Genomic DNA, 20,126 nt, shown 5'->3' with positions numbered 1-20,126 from the left:
GGGAGCCTGAGGGGGCTCCCCGGACGCCGAGTGATGTAAGCAGAGGGGAGCCTGAGGGGGCTCCGCGGACGCCGAGTGATGTAAGCAGAGGGGAGCCTGAGGGGGCTCCGCGGACGGCGAGTGATGTAAGCAGAGGGGAGCCTGAGGAGGCTCCCCGGACGCCGAGTGATGTAAGCAGAGGGGAGCCTGAGGGGGCTCCGCGGACGCCGAGTGATGTAAGCAGAGGGGAGCCTGAGGGGGCTCCGCAGACGGCGAGTGATGTAAGCAGAGGGGAGCCTGAGGGGACTCCCCCGACGCCAAGTGATGTAAGCAGAGGGGAGCCTGAGGGGGCTCCGCGGACGGCGAGTGATGTAAGCAGAGGGGAGCCTGAGGGGGCTCCGCGGACGCCGAGTGATGTAAGCAGAGGGGAGCCTGAGGGGGCTCTGCGGACGCCGAGTGACTTACAGACGGGTGAGGAGGGTACTAGCTCCTTCATCATGCGATCCAGCTTCCTCTTCATGCGCCAGTTGTTTTCTGGGGTCACCTCTGGGACGTCCCTGGGCTGCATGCACCGATGCTTAAGCGGTGAAAGGAGACACAGTGTTAGCTGGCCCTCACTGCCGTAAACAGTGTCCAGTGCGCCAATGGGCCTGCACGTTTAAGCTGGTCTCTGCATGTGACCCTCTGTAAGCATTCTCCTTAATCTGGAGTCATTTAAAACAGGAAACCTGGGTCCCAAAAGACATGGGTTTCTAAGTCAAACGGGCAACCTGAATTTCTCACTCTGCATCTGGCCTTGGGTTTTTCAACTGAATCTTACCGTTCGTTTACCGGGAACTTTATTTGCTACGCTCTCCTCATGTATCGCCGGACATGAACCTTCATCGACATGTTTACCACTGTCTTTACACCTGGAAACAAAGCACAAGATTTTTCAAAACTTTAACTTGTCAGCTGAACCATTAGTGCCATCTACTGGCTGCTGTTATGAGCACGTCGCAGACCAAAAAAAGCCAGAAATTCACATTTACTCTGCATGGGCAAAAGTATTCAGTATTGAGAAACACCTCTTGATAATTAAATTCAGGAGTTTCATTCAGACCCATTGCCACAGTTGTTTAAAATCAAGCACCTAGCCATGCAGTGTGGTTTTGAAACATTTGCGAAAGAAGAGCTCAGTGAATTCTAGCATGGTACTGTTATAGGATGCCATCTTTGCAATAAAGCAGTTTGAAATTTCTACCCTGCTAGATATTCCACGGCCAACTGTAAGTGATATTATTGCAAAGTGGAAGTGTTTAGGAATCACTTCTCTGTCTGGCAGCCTTATGGACGAGTCTGGGTTTCGCAGATGCCAGGAGAACGTTACCTGCCTGACTGCATTGAGCCAACAGCTGTTTGGTCAAAGTGAGATAGTGGCATGGGGCTGTTTTTCAGGGGCTGGGCTAGGCTCCCTAGTTCCAGTTATGGGAACTCTTAAAGCAGGGGTCTCCAGCTCCGGTCCTGGAGAGCTACTATCCAGTACATTTTCTATTCTACTTGGCTTCTGATGAGGTATTTACCCTGGTTCCTGGTATTTACCTGAGAACAGGTGTGGCTCAACAAAAGCCAGGTGGGATAGAAAACCTACTGGACGGTAACTCTGCAGGACCGGAGTTTGACAATTTGACCAATTTGACAATTGTATGCTTCCAAGTTTGGGGAAGCCCCTTTTCTGTTCCCGTATGACTGTCCCCCAGTGCATAAAACAAGGTTCATAAAGACATGATTGGGTAAGTTTGGTGTGGAAGAACTTGACTGGCCCACATGGAACCCTGACCTCAACCCCATCAAACACTTTTGTGATGAATTAAAACAAAGATTGTGAGCCAGGTCTTCATGTCCAACAGCAGTGCCAGACCTCACAATTGCTCCTCTGGGTGAATGTGCAAAAAAATCCCAGACACACTTCAAAATCTCGTCCAAAAGCCTTCCCAAAATTATAGCCACAAAAGGGGAACCAAATCCATATCGATGCCTATGGATTTAGAATGGGATGTCATAAAAGTTCCTGTAGGTGTCATGGCCAAGGGTCCCAATACTTTTATCATCTCATATAGGTGTTTAGTTGTAACTTCAGTTTTAATGACCATACCATTCATAGCCAATGTATAAACCCTGATTACCATTATAACATTTACTCAGACAGACAGAGGCTTACCTATCCACCCAGAGCACTGAAACCAGCTTGACACCCAATTGCTTGGCTTTATCCCACGTGGACTGACGGCCATGTTTGAAGACCACATGGGTTACCTGCTTGTTAAATGTCTTGGACACCTGGGGTTGTTGCAAAGAGAGGAGTCTGATAAGCACCTTTGTATATTTGAGTTCTATCATAGCTTCAGCTTCAACATGAAGAAATCATGTTGAAATACCCTGATTTCACGCGAGACGCGTCATCAGGCGAGCATCTGCAATGTGGAACCACTATACACAGCCAATGAGCTCTGGGATCCCCTTGCCCTGGGACTGTCATACTTCCTCCACACACTACATATCCCATGTTGCAATCTGGGAACTCCAGAGGCAAGCTCCAGGTCTCATCTGTATCCCTGCCCTGGATCCTAAGCCCACTACGACAGAACTCCATAAACTGCAGCACAAGCAGGTTGCTCTTACCTCTGCCCCCATGTCCAGTAACTGCTTAATGAAAGGTTTAGAGTAATTCTCTGTTTTGCTGGAGGACCAGACGTCAACAAACGCGACAACATCTGGAAAAGAAGCGATGATGCAGATGAGACACCACTTGCTTTCGAGCCCACCATCACGCTCCGGGCTCTCCTGAAGTGGAGTAAATGACATTTCCCTGCTAACATGACATGGGTTTCCCAGAACACTGGGGACAACCATACCTTTGAGGACAGCAGCAGATGTGGGATTTGACGTCATTGCGCTCCAGATGTCAAACTCTCCTTAGCAACTCCTGAGACTAAGGAGGAGAAGGCTTTGTTAGTCGTGTAACCGAGAAGCAGAATGCACTTCATATTCATGAATTACAAAATCTGTCTAGAAAACACTTCAAAGGTCATTAGGCCTCCTCCGGGAAATCTATCCCTTACACGGGAGAACTCCGCCCATATTCACCCCAAAACTGGGGTCAGCAGCGCATTTGATGGATTAACGTTTGCTGCACACAAAGTAGGAATGGGCTGAGGCGGTAGCTGCAGGTATCGCTTATGACGAACGCCAACATGAGATGGAGGTACCGGCACGTCCCCCGTGGATAAATCCGCGAGATTAAAGACTACATTATAATATAATGAACGAAGCCATTTGAAGGCAGAACAGGCTCCCTGAATCAAACAGCAGGTCCTGAAAGCAAGAAATAATGTAAGTCAATCTGGGTTTTTAAATTTCATTTCCATTTCATAAAACCACAAGAAAACAGATGCTTGCTTTCACTTTAAACCCAGAAGGGCCAAGGGACTGCATCAGATGGTAAGTTAAACATGAGCCCTTGGCAGAGGCTTTTTATAATGGCAACCTGTCGGTTCCTTAAAGGATCTACTCAAATCAGCTCAATTAAAGCAAAAAAAAAAAAGGAAGAAAAAAAACAGGACAGGTCTGCAGACTGGCCCTCAGGAAACCAACTAAGCAGTGATGTCATCGCTCCATAAAGTCAGAGGAACCTTCTGCAGCCATGTACCTCTGCTCAGAAAGTCAGACCGTGCGTTTCTGCTCCTGGCGCCAGAACCACGGCAACCTAGGGTATCAATCGTGCTGCCAGCTTTCTCACACCTTGGCCCAAATCCAGGCAAACAGCTCTTACTGCCGCTTTAAATCCGCCACCCCCAAAAAAATCCCAATAAGATACAACCTTAAAGCCCAAAAAACATGGATCTTCACACTGCAAAATTGTACTCTCCTTGCACACTGCTCTGGATATATAAATATTTACTCTGAAAAAGACTTCAGTCCTTACAGGTGTATCAGGATCAAATACGTGTGATCACCGAGCAGGGTCAGATCAATATAAATGCCGTCTTATAACAGCACCAATCGGTCACGCCTCATAACCCAGAACCCCGACACACTCACTGCTGAAGTACGAGTGCGGCTACAAGACGGATCCGCAGCATTAACTATACTTTCACCTACAGCGATCTGAAAAACATATATACATACACGTGAATACGTAACACACACCAACCCCGACCAGCACATGTCAACTTTTCACCGGCTATAATAAAATACGACAGTAACTAAGTAACTGACCACGGTACCTGTTAACTAACCCACATCATTGTTTTGAAGAAAAATAAAAGTCATGCCAATGAACCAACAGAAAAGCTGTGGACGCCTCCGACAGCGCAAAGTTAGCCGCTTAGTAACACCTATTCCGTCTGCTGGTTAAGTCCGTTAAATGCGCCCTTGCGTGTCACTAACTAACGGGATACTCTTAAAGGTGAAAAACGCCGAAGATACAGCTAAAAAGCCACGTTATGTGCGTGACATGCACTTATGAGACACATTACCGCAACACAGCCGTCCATTACTCCACCAAAACCGCGGCTGCATTCAAGCGCAGGGGCATTCTGGGTAATGGCGCGCTGTGCCATTTGGCACCTCCCTCGGCGCGCTTCCCCCTCCTCCTTCCTTCTTCTAACGTTATCATATCTCCACTAATACTGTTCAGTAATAAAATAAAAAATACACTATGCATGGTCCTATGGTACAGTCACGGTGCTGGCGGTGTGACACAGGCAACTGCTTGTACTGCTGCCCTAAACACAAATAAAATCCGAAGTGACAATTGTGATAAAAATATAAAAATAATTCAGTCACATCAAGCTGTTTGTCAGAAACTTACATGCATGTAAATGTCTGTGCATGGTTGAGCAGCCTCGTCTCAAACTGAAAAACTCACTCCAGTCAGCTGACCAAAGTCAGCAACTCTGGTTAGGAGGAAGTGAAAATGTCACCCCTTGTGACCCACTGAATTAAAGGAAGTCTCCAGAAGTGAGTATCAAAAGGATGGGGTGACCTTTCATTTCAAATTCATCTCCATCTCACAACAGTTTGCTTTCATATATATTTCTGTGTACTACAGGAGAGATAAATAGCATCTCAGTAGCGAACATGTGTATGGGCTTCAAAAATATGCATGCTGATCAGAACATGTGGGTGAGGACTGAGGACATGAGCTGAGCAGAAAGTGGAGCTGATGGGCTGAATGAGGAGGAGGCCTGGCAAACTGAGGTAACCGTGTGACAAGCAGCCACAATACCTCATTATTTATTTATGCATTTATTTTTACGTGCCTGTAGGCTCTGGCAGGAACAGCAGTCTTCTGACATGGGACGTACCCAAGTGATTGATTCTGATTAATGGCTTACAGCCGTGCAGTGTGCCTGTCACCCTGCTTTCTGCTTCCTGGGTTTGTCTGTTATCCCCGTGGACCCCATGAAGGCATCAGCTACACCGTTTAGGGGCTCGGTGGAGACACTGCTCTGATATGCGTGTGACGACAGGAAACATATCAAGCATAAAAAACGCAAGGACAGGAAAACAACAAAGGAAATGAGCATTTAATGACACAGCAGTGAGAGACTTAGCTTCAGTCTGTGCTAGTTTGTAACTACACAAACTATATGGTTCATACTCTGTGTACGACAGCAAAAGTTCATAAAAATACTGAAATTAGCAGGTCATTGCTAATATGTCTTGCCAATAACTGGGTTCACAAAAAACACTCTGTAAACAGTTATATTTGTTGATAAGTGACAACTAGCAATGACAAGTGACAAATATGAAGACATGTAATCATTTGACAAATATTCAATTTTAAACTTTAACACTGAGCTACATATCTTTAAATCAGGGACTGCCAGCAAAAATATATTGCACTCTGAGGTGTAATTTATTTCCAGAAGGGTCAGGAATTGGATTTAAATCTTTGCCTTTGGTGTGCTGATTTACAATCAGAAGTGCCTGTTATATACCTGAGCAGATTCCAGAATATTTTTTCTTTTCTGCGTTTGTGACATGTAATCGAGTTACTCCCATATTATCCAAATGTGCTGCAGACCATGTAACAGGACTCAGACATCTAAGAAAATTAAATGACTTCTTTTGGAGGTTATGTATTGTTTCCCAATGACATCGGGTTGCATTCAGGATGGAAAATTGTTGTGGGCTCCTCCGCCAGGAGTTGGGAGCTGGGCGATGAAGCCAGGGAGCTACAAAGCCACAAAGTCACAGAGCTATGGAGTCATGGAGTCACGGAGTACCAGAGCTATGGAGTCATGGAGTCACAGAGCTATGGAGTCACGGAGTCACAGAGCCCCCGTGCAATGGAGTCACAGAGATACAGAGCCAAGGAATCACCGGGCCACAGAGCTATGGAGTCACGGAGTCACAGAGCCATTCCCTATAGGGTATACAGTGTTACTCACGGTATTAATTGGGTCTGGTACTCATCAGGCCTTGAGGGAGCACAGGGACAGTTGTGGTGGGCTGAGGATCTGGGGCCGTTCCTGTCACAGACTCGGATGTCAAAGCATTCCTAGTGTCCATGTAGGGCTGTGGTGACTGAACATGCTCATTAGGCCAGCAGAGCGTGGACGTGGCCAGCCCGAAGCCTGCTCAGAGGGGAGGGGGCACGACTGCCCTCGATATGGGGGCTTCACAAGCGGTCTGCCTGTCAGTACCAGAGCAACATCTAGACTGAGATTAGTTACTCAGGCCCCGGTTTTTAGCTTCGAAATGCTCTGGGCCAAGATTGCCCACAGTGTTCGTATCACTCGCTTCAAGCTTGTTAAAAACACAGCATGCTGAAATCGATCCTGTTTCTGAAAAGAAACATCAGTTCTGTCACTGAGAAAGGCTTTTTGTGAATATTATTTTTGACACATTAAGATGAGCAGCTTAGTGTCCACAGGCAGCACACTTACCCCATTAGCCTGAAACTCAGAGAAGCTGTAAAAGCAGGAATGTTATGATGTCCTGGCTGCCCTGGGGTTAGTGTCCTGTATCTCAGCATGGCTGTGGGATGCAAAGAACGGGTATTTATGAAAATGTAGGAAACAATAAGCATTCAGCAAATAAGTAAAAATACTGCAGCAGCTTCAGATATAAACACGTAAATTCAGTTGTGTTGGGAATGTACAGCCTTGTTATAGAAGAAAGATGCATTTGTGGTATAACATTCGGAATCCCACAGAAAACATTGTCCACGCTCAGCACGTCTCAGGTGTGTCAGTCCATTTTAAAGCTCAGCTGTGTTTCAAAAGCAATTTTCTGCGACGTACGACACTGGAAGAGGAAGCCATTCTCATGAGAATTAGATCATCAAATTAGGAATGAGACAGAAACCTTTGCCTTTATGTTGTTAGAAATAAAACGGCCAAATAACTCTGAAACAGGCTCAAAGCCTTTTCTACAATCCAACTTTTCAAACTGCAGTAAAGTTTATGAAGACGCCAACTTTAAATGATGTCTGCATCATTGATTTCCATCCTATCTGGTGAAGGACATTAAAACAAAGGCCCTATTTAGAAAATCTATACTTCTATGACATCTTCAGGTCCCAGGTGGAGTGACTGGTTAAACTGCCTAAAAATCTGTCTTAGAGATGTCCTTGCAATCACCAAGTGTCATGGTCTGTTCCTGTCAATCGTGTCATGTTCCCATTTGGCCAGCAGAGGTCTCTGCTGGCCATCTCGTTTCTTCCACTTTGGGTTCTAAGTGTTCACATTTGGCCGTTTTCTGGCCCTTGTTGCCCCTGTATATTAGAATCCCCCTGTGTGATGTTCAGTCACTGTCAATGTTAGCGCCTGTAGTGGTTGGTGTTGCTCTGTTCCTCACCTTAATTAGTTAATGTGTCCTCTGCCTCGTTGCCCTGAACCTTGCCCCTATCTGAGATTAGCCATAGACTCTCCTTATTGTTACTCCCTGCCTCTTATTTTGACCCCTCGCGTCCTTTTGTTTCTGTATGTTTGTCTTTTGCAGTGTCTGGGTCGTCCTGGCTTATCGTGACACTATGGCATTGCTTCGTTGGTTGTAGAACCTCTGTCTCTCATACCTTGCACCGCTGATCCATTGCCATTGTTTCAAAGGCACTTTTGATGCCTCTTATGTGCAGGGAGGGGAGCTGCAGTACATTATCTCTGAGAGGCTCCTTTGTGTCTGTTATGGTGTCATGGTGAAGGGCCATTTTGTGGCATTGAATGGAATGGCTGTGTGAAGTGGATCACTATTTAAGAGGTGTCGGACATCCAGTGCTGCAGGGTGAAGGTTCTCCAATATGCTGGATGGGGTGATGTGGAGGAACAGGAAGAGACAGACACCTGAAGTGAGATCACTTATGAGGCTGCCGGCTGGATTCTTTGTGGGCGAGGCTTTTCAACTGTGTAATACCCAGATTTTAGCAGAGAACCAAAACTGCAGCATGACACCACGAGTGCAGCATGACACCACGAGTGCAGCCTGACACCACGAGTGCAGCCTGACACCACGAGTGCAGCCTGACACCACGAGTGCAGCATGACACCACGAGTGCAGCATGACACCACTAGTGCAGCCTGACACCACGAGTGCAGCCTGACACCACGAGTGCAGCATGACACCACTAGTGCAGCATGACACCACGAGTGCAGCATGACACCACGAGTGCAGCCTGACACCACGAGTGCAGCATGACACCACGAGTGCAGCATGACACCACGAGTGCAGCATGACACCACTAGTGCAGCCTGACACCACGAGTGCAGCATGACACCACGAGTGCAGCCTGACACCACGAGTGCAGCATGACACCACGAGTGCAGCATGACACCACGAGTGCAGCATGACACCACTAGTGCAGCATGACACCACGAGTGCAGCCTGACACCACGAGTGCAGCCTGACACCACGAGTGCAGCATGACACCACGAGTGCAGCCTGACACCACGAGTGCAGCATGACACCACTAGTGCAGCCTGACACCACGAGTGCAGCCTGACACCACGAGTGCAGCCTGACACCACGAGTGCAGCATGACACCACGAGTGCAGCCTGACACCACTAGTGCAGCCTGACACCACTAGTGCAGCATGACACCACGAGTGCAGCATGACACCACGAGTGCAGCCTGACACCACGAGTGCAGCATGACACCACGAGTGCAGCCTGACACCACGAGTGCAGCCTGACACCACGAGTGCAGCCTGACACCACGAGTGCAGCCTGACACCACGAGTGCAGCCTGACACCACGAGTGCAGCATGACACCACTAGTGCAGCCTGACACCACGAGTGCAGCCTGACACCACGAGTGCAGCATGACACCACTAGTGCAGCCTGACACCACGAGTGCAGCATGACACCACTAGTGCAGCCTGACACCACGAGTGCAGCCTGACACCACGAGTGCAGCATGACACCACGAGTGCAGCATGACACCACGAGTGCAGCATGACACCACTAGTGCAGCCTGACACCACGAGTGCAGCATGACACCACGAGTGCAGCATGACACCACGAGTGCAGCATGACACCACGAGTGCAGCCTGACACCACGAGTGCAGCATGACACCACGAGTGCAGCCTGACACCACGAGTGCAGCATGACACCACGAGTGCAGCATGACACCACTAGTGCAGCCTGACACCACGAGTGCAGCATGACACCACTAGTGCAGCATGACACCACGAGTGCAGCATGACACCACGAGTGCAGCATGACACCACGAGTGCAGCCTGACACCACGAGTGCAGCATGACACCACTAGTGCAGCCTGACACCACGAGTGCAGCCTGACACCACGAGTGCAGCATGACACCACGAGTGCAGCATGACACCACGAGTGCAGCATGACACCACGAGTGCAGCATGACACCACGAGTGCAGCCTGACACCACGAGTGCAGCATGACACCACGAGTGCAGCCTGACACCACGAGTGCAGCCTGACACCACGAGTGCAGCATGACACCACTAGTGCAGCCTGACACCACGAGTGCAGCATGACACCACGAGTGCAGCATGACACCACTAGTGCAGCATGACACCACGAGTGCAGCATGACACCACTAGTGCAGCCTGACACCACGAGTGCAGCATGACACCACGAGTGCAGCATGACACCACTAGTGCAGCCTGACACCACGAGTGCAGCATGACACCACGCAGCAGCGAATCGCAAGACTGCAGTAAGCACTGCAAGGGCCACTCACAGCTGATTTTGGATACTCATCACACACTTCCACCAGCTGACGAGTATGTGTTTCATTTGCCCTAGGAACTGAAGGTTTCCTACTGCAGCTCATTCCATCTCACTGTGTCCCACAAGCTGCTTTTGACGACGGTCCTACATTTGAGGGTGGCCCCAATTTCTCTACTCCTGGTATTGAGAAGTGGAAAAGCCCAGGGCAGGGCAGACAGCCAGGATTCTACATGAGCATTACATTAAGTACCCGGTTTTAGACTCTATAACCACACAGCAAGCAGAAACAGAGACATTTTGAAAGCAGGAAGATCTCATGTTTCTGTGTCTAAGGACTGAGCATCGCCTAGACAATACATGCTCTGTTTGCTCGTGGCCAGTTGTCATGTGCTTGTTGAGCACAGAGATGTATGTCTTCAGTGATTAACTTCTGACTTTAATGACCCTAGCATGAGCTCTTAAACGTCATTTCTAATCGGCTTCAGAAAGATGCATCCTGGGTATTACCTGTGATTTCAGGACAATGTCTATTCTAGATAAAATATTGCCAACTCATTACTCAGAATCACATGACAGGACTCACCTTGTGTATATTTTCTCATGTCCCCTGTAATGTTGGCAAAGAAGCAAATGGATTCAGTTTCCCAAAGATAGCGAGGACATAATGAATATAATCTTATTTCCTTTTGTCATTGTGGTGTTAATCCTGTTTGCTAGCTTACTGTGGATTAATCTCAGTCTCATTAATATGGATCCTTTTAAAATGAAACAGCTTGTTTTTCTGTAATGGTCCTGAAAAGTGGCACTCCATTGGTCAGGCAGTTTCTCCTTGAAAAACTCACACTACTGAAAAATGACTCGAAGCTTTATTTGTCCAAGCATAACAGAAAACTCTAGTTTTACACGATCCATCTTGCTTTCTTTTTTTAAAAAACAAACACCTTGATCAAGGGCCTAACAGAAATATCTCAAGTCTGATGAACACTGGCATCCGTCCGGTAATAAGCACAACCTACTGAACCACAGACCACTGCTGTCTGGCTGTGATGTCACAGAGGTGTCCTGTGCCAGCCGCATGACTGCCTGACCTGAGTTCAGTGATTTACACTGATCACTCTTCATGACATGCATGTCCTGGGAGATCAAGCCTCTCTGAGCTCTTTGCTCTTGCTTCTTTGCAGCCTTACATTTGAAATCATCAGTTCCTTGCACAGAAAACACCTTCATTTAACCTGTTAATAGTCCATAGACATAAGCAGGTAATATAGACAGCATAAAGGCTTTTCACCAAGAACTCCTATAGCGAAATATAGTCGAGGCTGCTTCCATGAATTCTCTTGTACTCCACAATGTTTGAACTGACCATCCACTCCACCCGCTTCCTGCTGAAATGCCTTCATGTCAAATCCAACCATAACTTGTCTGTTGACATTTATTAACAGACATGGTTGTGAAGGAACTATAAACTTTTTTTTTGATGAATGAAGATGAAAGCCTAACCCATATTACAATAGATCAAAGCTAATCCATTAGTATACTTCTAGGTAAATAGAGTTTTTGTGGTATTTAACAATACAGGGAATCCAGAATGTCAACAAAGTCATATGAATAATCATTTGGCTAATTACTGAATTGCAAACTGTGATTTCAGTCAGTTACTGGTGAGCTCATCCCGATATGAGAATTGGACTTTACTCCAATGGGAAAATGCCTCTTGGAATTTAATAAGTGATTTTATAGAAAAGCCCTTTACCATGATGTTTCTGGCCATCTAGCCTTTGTTCAGATCCCACAAAAACGCAGATAAGTCAGAATTAAAAAAAACTTGCAGATATCAGTTGGATAATCGGTGCGCTATCGCGGTAATTAAATGTATCATGTTCTGATTGGTGATTCACGTGCTTCTTTGAAACAGGCAACTGTGAGAAGTAGCTGCATGATGGATGCGAGATGAAGTGTGAGTCACTAATGACAAACGGATGATGACTCTATTAATAGTATTTGAGAATTTCGACTTTCATCAGATCTTGCAGACAGAGGGCTGCATGACCGAGGCAGCCCTACAATTCATGCCGATTCATTCAGCCGTCTAGGTGCTCCGAAATTCTGCAGCTGGCTCACCTTGGATATACATGTCATGAAATTTGACGAAACAAAACTGAATTCAGCGTTGGTCCACTCTACGGGTTGACTGGATTACAAAGTAATCGCTATATGCCTTTCAGACATCAACTGTGATCTTCTGTGTGAAATGTAAGAGCTTGCTGTCATGGACAGGACAACATGGTATGTTGACCGTGATGGTATTTCCCCAAATTTTACTGCCCCGACCCCCTTCATCACCACTCTGCTTTTTTCAAGTGAAGCATTACTCCAATTACTGAACATTTTCACTGTTTATCTCATTTAGGAAATAATACATTTCTGTGTTTTGTTCAGAGGGTCAAAAGAAATAAAAAAATTTAAGTTGAAATGAACCGCAACAAATTTTAGTTCAGGAAAATGTAAATAAAAATCATGTTGCCCTTCCGCCACTAGAGGTCTCTGTGTCCCCAAGTTCCTGCCGCACATGTCTAGAGCTTAATGCAAAAGAATCGTGTATCATTGTTCAACGTGTTCTCTCTCTCTCTCTCTCTCTCTCACACACACACACACACACACACACACATTCAAACTAAACTATGCAATTACACTATTGTAAAGCATATAATAGGCTCCAGGTGAACTTTCTTGTCCTGTGGTGTTAATGCAACTCTGGGTACATCTTCTCCAGTGCAGCATAGAGATCTGGGCCCGGCGTCCTCTCCTGCTCCATCCCGGCACGACTGGGCTCTCGGCGCTCACACACAGCTTCGCCATAACACGCCCATCTGAGTACGCCTCAGCAGCTGGTTCCTTTGCGGTTTCCGGACATCGGCGTCTGCTGCTAATCCGATTAATTCTGGTGAAAGGTGACGTTCCCTGCCAAGCACAGCTGCTCCTCGTCCAGCTGCTCGGAGATGGTTTTTCACGGAGGTGCTTAATCTGCCGGCGTCGGACTAAAAAAAGCAAGCAGAGGCAGGCAGGGAGACTTTTGCTTTTTTCTTTACTTGAGACAAACAATGGCGGCTTGATTGAAGCCGGAGCGGAGCGATCCAGACCCTGGCCATCTGCTTACAGCGGCCGTGACCACCAGTCAGTCTGGAAAGATCCAGTAAGATCGGGGCCCGGATGCGTCGTTCGACGTTCCTGTCATGTGGCTCCATAAACATCATGTGGCCCTTCATGAATCACCATCTTCGACAGCACCTTCATAAGCAGCACACAGACACTCACAGGCCAGGGAGGGCCATCAGAACATCTGCAGTACAATGAAGATGACCTCACAGAAGTGTGCGTCAAAACCGTGACTTTGCTTTTGTTTTTTGTCTGCCGTCTTGGGAAATCATGAGTTCTCAAAGCTACTGTGAAGGTGTTGAGCTGGAAATGGATTGCAGCTGGACAGATATCGCAGCTCCACACCGCGGCTCCACAACAGAGTCGGCATCCCCCTGTGAAACGCCGTGTTGCCTCCTGGGAGTACCGCTAAGCGGGCAGATGTCCACAATCCCAAAAAAGGGATCAAATCGTAACAACTGCATGTGAAATCTTTAGAATGGGGATTATTACGTAATGGCACAGCCCTGATTATACTTGTCGTTTCTTAAGCAAGGCGCGTACGGCCGTTCTCCTCCTGTCTCGCCCCAGTCGCACGCAGTCTGCTCAGCGCAGTGGCTCCTTTGGTGAGAAACAGCCCCCTCGGCCTTGTCTGTGTGCTCCAGCTCCACCTCTCGCTCTGTATTTCAGCCTTCAAGGCGATGCGATTTGCACTGTATACTTCATTCTGCCGGGAAGGTGTCGCCTGTTAAATGGTGCATTCCGGGGCAAGGTTAACCGTCCCAGAGTCAGCTATTTCTGGATTATCATATATATCATGATACAGTTCAGTTTTTCATTCAGAGAGATTTTTTCCCAAAAAGTTCAGATAACGTACCTCACTCAGATGTGACAGAGGCCACTACAAGGGTCAGAGGTCATGTTTAGCTCCACTTTCACAGTCGTGCTCCTTGCACGGTGAGGACTGTTCACCACCCATCACGTTGAAGCAGACGGTTTTTTGATGTCATTTTGTCTTGGGAATCTGGCCAAACACGCAGCAGTCTTCAGCTCATACGAGCAGTCCATGTAATATTGAAACATCCGTCCAGCTGTATCACGTAAATTGCGAGAAAAGAGAGTGAAGGCAACCGAAAACTCTCGGTTTGTGTTGACAATGTACGTTCAGGCGTCACAGCCTGTCTGACCGAATTTGATCCACTGATCTGGGCGTTCAGACCAAACCAGCTGATCTCAGGCTGAATCCAGGACAGGTGGCTGCCTTTTACTTAGCATTTTAAAATGGGACATTAGTTGTATTTATACGCTGCACTTACAGTTGTGACCTACTGGAATATTTTGCTTTTTGCTAATAATGCACCTGGCCTAAAACGTTCATCATCGTGGGCTGAGGAAATGATTCCCAGACCACACTGGAGCTGATTTGAATGGCTTGCATCTGCTTCTCTAAAACCAGTCAGTAATACTGCCTTGCATTTAATTCAGATATTCATATAATCAGTTAAGGATTTGTAGTTGCCCTGTTAAAAATGTGGTAAGCAATGTAACTATTTTGATTACTTCATCAAAATAATGTAACTTATTACATTTGATTACATTTTGTTTACTTTTCTAACAAATGTCTTAAACTGGGCAATAAAACTGGAAAGTCTCAATAGCTTTGCTGACCCACGCTGTCTGCAAATACGCCACAAGGAGGCATTTCTGCACGGTGAAAAGATGCAAAGCAACAAAATTAATATTATATTTCACATATAAGCTTTTAACTGAAAACAATATATTCAGTAACCTCTTAGTAATCAGTAACATTTTGATTAGTATCTGTAATTTAATTACATATTTTTCTCAGTAACTGTAACAGATTATAATTGCATTTATTTTGTAATTTAATTAACAGCAGGATAACCAATTTCCAGCGGTACCGGCCCGCAGCCAGAAATGAACCTCGACGGGGGCCTGGCAAATCTTGAGGGGGGTGGTCAAACTTGAGTAGCCAGAAAGGATCAGGAATGGATTATTTCTTGAGCGACGGTTATTTACTCGCCGCGCTGGAAGGGAGGCGGGTGATAGCATGGAGGAAGCCCCTGTTCGATGGCCGTGGCCGTGTGTGTCACCGTGAGGAAATGGAGCAGCACTTCTTTGGCAGCATGAAATAAAATTTAGAGAGAGATCTTCCTGAGAGACTGAAGGTCGGAGGGGCTTTTGCTTTGCAGCAGACATCACTAAGCAGCGGGGCGCCGGGTGCTTCCACCGGCCACCTCTCTGCTCCTCACACTCCAGCTTCGTTAAGGAAGGTCACCCTGCTGACCCACGGCCTCCTCTGGCTGCAGGACAAAGAAGAAAGCTGCTCAGGTCCAACAGAAGTCGTGACTCGGGGGTGGGGGGGGCGCAGTGGGATGGAGTTTCAGCTGGACAGAGGGGGGAGGCTGTGGTTTTGCTCCACCGCTGTGTCACAAACGGTGTGTGGTGTGGTGCTCGGTGGGTGTGGGATCAGTACTGGTGTCCAGCAGAGTGTGGGTTTAAACCCTGCGTCTGGCAGACTTATTATGTTGCTGTCGGGTCCTTCAGCAATGGCCATCACCCCGACAGCTCGCACACCCTGTTCTCTGACCCCCTCAGGGTGTCTAAGTAACAGGGGGCTCATAGAGGTTTAGAATCCTCGTCTGTGTTTTTGCTTCAGCACCATAAACAGGCCCTGACAAGGGCGGCATTGCGGTGCTTTTCTCCTCAAAGCTGATAAATGGCTTTGTCAGCCTTCATCTCCTTTGTGGTCATTTTTGCAGCTTCTCATGACGCAGTAGGAGCACAAAGTATCGCACTGCTCCAAAAATCACTGTGTTCCAGTGCAGCACCTTGACAGGTGTTTTAAAATTGCTCAAAGTTCTGCGAAACTCCAGACGCCCATAGAGTGAAGGGGGGCCACAGCCCCTGGCTATTGAGGGCTTGCGTTGGTCTTGCACAGCCGTGGATGTCGATGAGTCCTCGCGGCTCACAGGTCGTGCTTGTTAGCAGGCCTTTCTGGGAACCGGCAAGCAGTCTGAGTCACAGAGAGGAAAAGCTTCCATTTTCCTCCTCTGCTCATTAAATTTCGGCACGTTTGGCAGCAATTTCACATACTAATCTACCATGGTGGACAGGTGAGACCTCACAACATTGGGAAGGGTCACCCCAGACCCCAATCATGGCCCCCTAAGTCCCCTCTGAGCATACAGGCTTAACCCCCTGCCCCCCCCAAGCAGAATGGTGCTTCTGTACGCTCAGCCAACAGCCTTTGTCCCAGCCTAAATGTACAGTCCCATTAAGATGGTATTCAGAAGAGAGCTTGTCCCTTTAAATCACTACATGAAAGTCTAATTGATGAGAGGGATCTCGGAATGTCACTCAATACCTAATAAAAGAATGATCTTATTATATATTTCCATATATCCACGCAAAGCTGGTAAAATGAACCACTGTTGGAGATAATTATTTTGATGTAATACATGAAATGTTTCCTCTAAATCCTTTGAAAAGTGAGATAATCAATGCACTTTCATATTTTCAATATGAGTCTGGAGGATCATTTCAAACATTACAGATTGACACCCTAAATTAATTCAATCTGAAAAAAGAAGATGATGGAACTTCATACGATGAGTCAGTAAGGAGGTATGGGTCATGTGACCAGGTGGGGGCTTTGGGGCATCTCAGAGAAGCTCGAGGAAGGGGCCGCCAGCCCCAGGGATGCCCCCGTCTCTGCCGCAGGCTCTTGACACCCAGACTGAGCATCTGAGCACAACATGGACTGACTCAGATGGGAGGTGCAATTCCCTACACATCTCTGTTTGCTCCGCACACATGTCCTGTGTGAAAAATCTATGGATTTTCCAAAAGAAATATATAGCAGGATCCAAACCATTCTTCAGAACAGAAAATACCCAGATTTGTGTCACTGTGCTTGATGGGATGTTAATGGCAGTGGGCAAATCGATTTTTAGACAGATGTGAGGAATAGTATACATACTTCCCAGTATTCATTTCATTCATTAGATCCTGGGCAGGCTTTGCCTGAGGTTAGTGGTCCTTACAAAAATGCTATACAATTCTTTGAGTTTGTAGCTAACAGTTTCCTGTGTCTAGTACCCATCCTGTGAGACTTCTGGCTTTGCACTCGGGGTAGAGGGGGAACCCTGAGGTGCAGAGAGGGTCTAGACATTCCCTTATTTGTTAGACATGTAAAATGGGACAGTTCTTCAACCTCAGAAGTACAGCATACACTACACAGCGTATGAACTCTGTTTGACCCTAATGTCTTCCTTGAATATGACATCATTTATAACCCACATGACCCTTAAGTGGTGTCATACATGGGCAAACAGTCCCCTGAAAGGACACCAACCTTCATGGGACAGGTAGGGTGACCGGATAGGTGACAGCCTGCCCTGTTCGCTGCCGTAATGGAGGGTTTCTATATAATGCATACGGTGGTTTTGCAAAACTGTCACACAAGTTCATTTCTGTTCCCCTCTGGATTTACGCTTTCGTATGGCTGACCTCTCGCCAGGCCGTGCTGGAAATATCCAAGCCCTTGGTATTTACAATCCCCGCCGTTCCTTGAATCAGGCCCCCGTCCGTCACACGCAGCGGGTCACCTGATAGAAGCCTTTCCATATACGTGAGAATGGCCAGTAATGGCTTCATGCATAATTTATTTAAAGCTCTAGGTGCTGCATTGTTCTGCTCTATTTGTCAACTGTGATTTCTGCTGGTTTCGGGCGATTTTATGATATTTGACCTGGTTTCACCCAACCTAATGTTCACCGCAGGTGTATCAGTAATGAGTCCCCTTGCCCTTAATCTGTTATGCGCCGCGTGAAACATGTCAGTGCCGTGTGTCACTGGGAGCTTTGGTCTTCACACACGTCAATACTACTTTGATAATACACCGATTAATACTTTCGAAACTGCTTAAGTATCTTCATCCGACAGTTGCGAACAGCTCAGTCAAAAGATCCATGTGACCTGTAGGAATACAGACCTACAATCGGGGTGGTTTAGCTAAAGGTAACTTTGACTGCTACTTTAGCATCATAAATAATGGTAAAATGTGACGTCATGGTCTCGGTGTCCCTCACACTGATCCCTCATCATTCCTTCTGAGATATATGCTTCTTCAGAGTGCCTACATCCATTCTTCAGAGAAACTTCAGAGAAATTTTAGACTTCTTCAAAATGTTCCTTTTTCAACAGCAAAGTTCCCCCACTGAAAATCTGAAGGGAGTTTTTGTTAAAATCCATTATGGATGCACAGTGCCAGACCAAGAGCTGCAGACCCGTGCAACGTGTTGCTAACGGCATTTTGGAATAATTTAAATTGAAGTAACATGGTTTTTAAGTGTGTCCTGTGTCATGGTGTCCAGTGTCTGTGTGTGTTTCTGGGGGCTGATATCTCCTGTTCGCTGCCGTAATGGAGGGTTTCTATATAATGCATACAGTGGTTTTGTAAAACTGCCACACAAGTTCATTTCTGTTCCCCTCTGGATTTACGCTTTCGTATGGCTGACCTCTCGCCACGCCGTGCTGGAAATTTCCAAGCCCTTGGTATTTACAATCCCCGCCGTTCCTTGAGTCATGGTATCCAGTGTCTGTGTGTGTAACTGGGGGCTGATACCTCCTGGCTATAGCTGAAATAGTCTATACATTGCATATAAAAATATTTACAAATGGAAGAAAACAATCACTAGTATAAGTGAAGGAGCAAACTGAGGTAGACAGCTCTGCACCATGACCGTAAATAAATCAGATGTCCCCAGTTTTCACTTCAAGGTTGGTATGCTCCTATCAGGAATGTCACACCCGTGGGGGCAGGGGGGCAGCGAGATTTGATTTAGTTAGAATTAAAGTGTGGATTCTCAGACAAGGTCCTGAGTTTAATCAAAGCTGCTGTAAGATCTAACATCTTGACCTGGGTGGAGGGGAGCCGGGGGGGGGGGGGGGGGGGGGGGGCTGGATAACACACAGAGCCTTGGCACTTTTAATGGATCCATTTAACAAGGGTTCTGAAATAGCGGCCCGCTGGAAATCCCTAGGCTCATCCCACGGCACTTCCAAGGAGTAGCTGATCGAGACACGTAATTACAAAGATTCCCGAATAAGAGATGGATCGGCTCGCTGTCAGACGGGGGCGCTCCGCGATTCTCAAACGGCCTGGCAAAGAAATGCACATTGACACTACTGCAGAGTAAGAGGCGGATGCCGGCCCCGCGGTCCAATACGGCGGGGCCCCTCACGCTCGCCGGGTGCAGGGTAAGAGGCGGGTGCCGGCCCTGCGGTCCGATGCGGCGGGGCCCCTCACGCTCGCCGGGTGCAGGGTAAGAGGCCGGTGCCGGCCCCGTGGTCCGATGCGCCCTACATGCAAGGAGACAGATGCCATTTCGGTGGCTGAAAGGTAAATGGACATCACAGCTGAAAGACACCCTTCCTCCTCATTCCTATATTTGTCTATCTATCCTCCACCTCATCCTCTCTTCCCAGGCCTCCTCCCCTGTTCTTAACCTCCCCTCCCATGACAGTAGGATGGAGCTGTGTGCCACTCAGTGCCTGCTCCACCCGCTCGCTTGACATGGTCGATTATGTCCCACTAAGAGTAATTATAGTGGTTTGCCCTGGTGAATGAGAAGGATTACGAGACTCCAGACTGATTCCCTCCGTTGTCTGTAATCGTGTCTATCATTATGTGAAAAAAATTGATGCGAATACATGCTGGCAGATTTCCTATTTGCTGGTGACAGGATGTCTTCTCCAAAATAAGTGCAAATGATTGGGTTGTTATTATTTTTTTACA

General features: G+C 47.2%; 1 protein-coding gene and 1 long non-coding RNA gene across 10 annotated transcripts in view; one reads left to right on the top strand and one right to left on the bottom strand.

Moving 5' to 3' along the window:
* Window positions 1-4,922, bottom strand: part of mcph1 (microcephalin 1) — a 31,766-nt gene extending 26,844 nt beyond the window's left edge. For 4 of the 9 annotated variants that reach the window (XR_002840320.2, XM_023829053.2, XM_023829059.2 and 1 more), the window contains exons 1-6: window positions 4,497-4,582; window positions 2,874-2,950; window positions 2,641-2,732; window positions 2,180-2,298; window positions 800-890; window positions 445-556 (exon numbers count right to left, since the gene is read on the bottom strand). Coding sequence is in view for 8 of the 9 variants with exons in the window: in XM_023829053.2 (XP_023684821.1) it covers window positions 445-556; window positions 800-890; window positions 2,180-2,298; window positions 2,641-2,732; window positions 2,874-2,910 (451 nt within the window). In the remaining variant the exon portion in view is untranslated. Of the gene's footprint in view, window positions 1-444; window positions 557-799; window positions 891-2,179; window positions 2,299-2,640; window positions 2,733-2,873; window positions 2,951-3,080; window positions 3,314-3,667; window positions 4,090-4,146; window positions 4,212-4,244; window positions 4,431-4,496; window positions 4,583-4,831 lie in introns of those variants that run through there. The other 5 variants (XM_023829054.2, XM_023829055.2, XM_023829056.2 and 2 more) reach the window with 5 other exon arrangements.
* A 5,192-nt stretch (window positions 4,923-10,114) lies between these two features.
* Window positions 10,115-14,958, top strand: LOC140588151 (uncharacterized). The gene is made up of 2 exons (XR_011989436.1): window positions 10,115-12,454; window positions 12,942-14,958. It is a non-coding gene; the product is annotated as an uncharacterized lncRNA (long non-coding RNA).
* Window positions 14,959-20,126: the final 5,168 nt, after the last annotated feature.

The sequence above is a fragment of the Paramormyrops kingsleyae genome, chromosome 3 (assembly GCF_048594095.1).
Source record: "Paramormyrops kingsleyae isolate MSU_618 chromosome 3, PKINGS_0.4, whole genome shotgun sequence".
NCBI lineage: Eukaryota > Metazoa > Chordata > Actinopteri > Osteoglossiformes > Mormyridae > Paramormyrops > Paramormyrops kingsleyae.
This window is presented reverse-complemented; position numbering and strand designations above follow the sequence as displayed.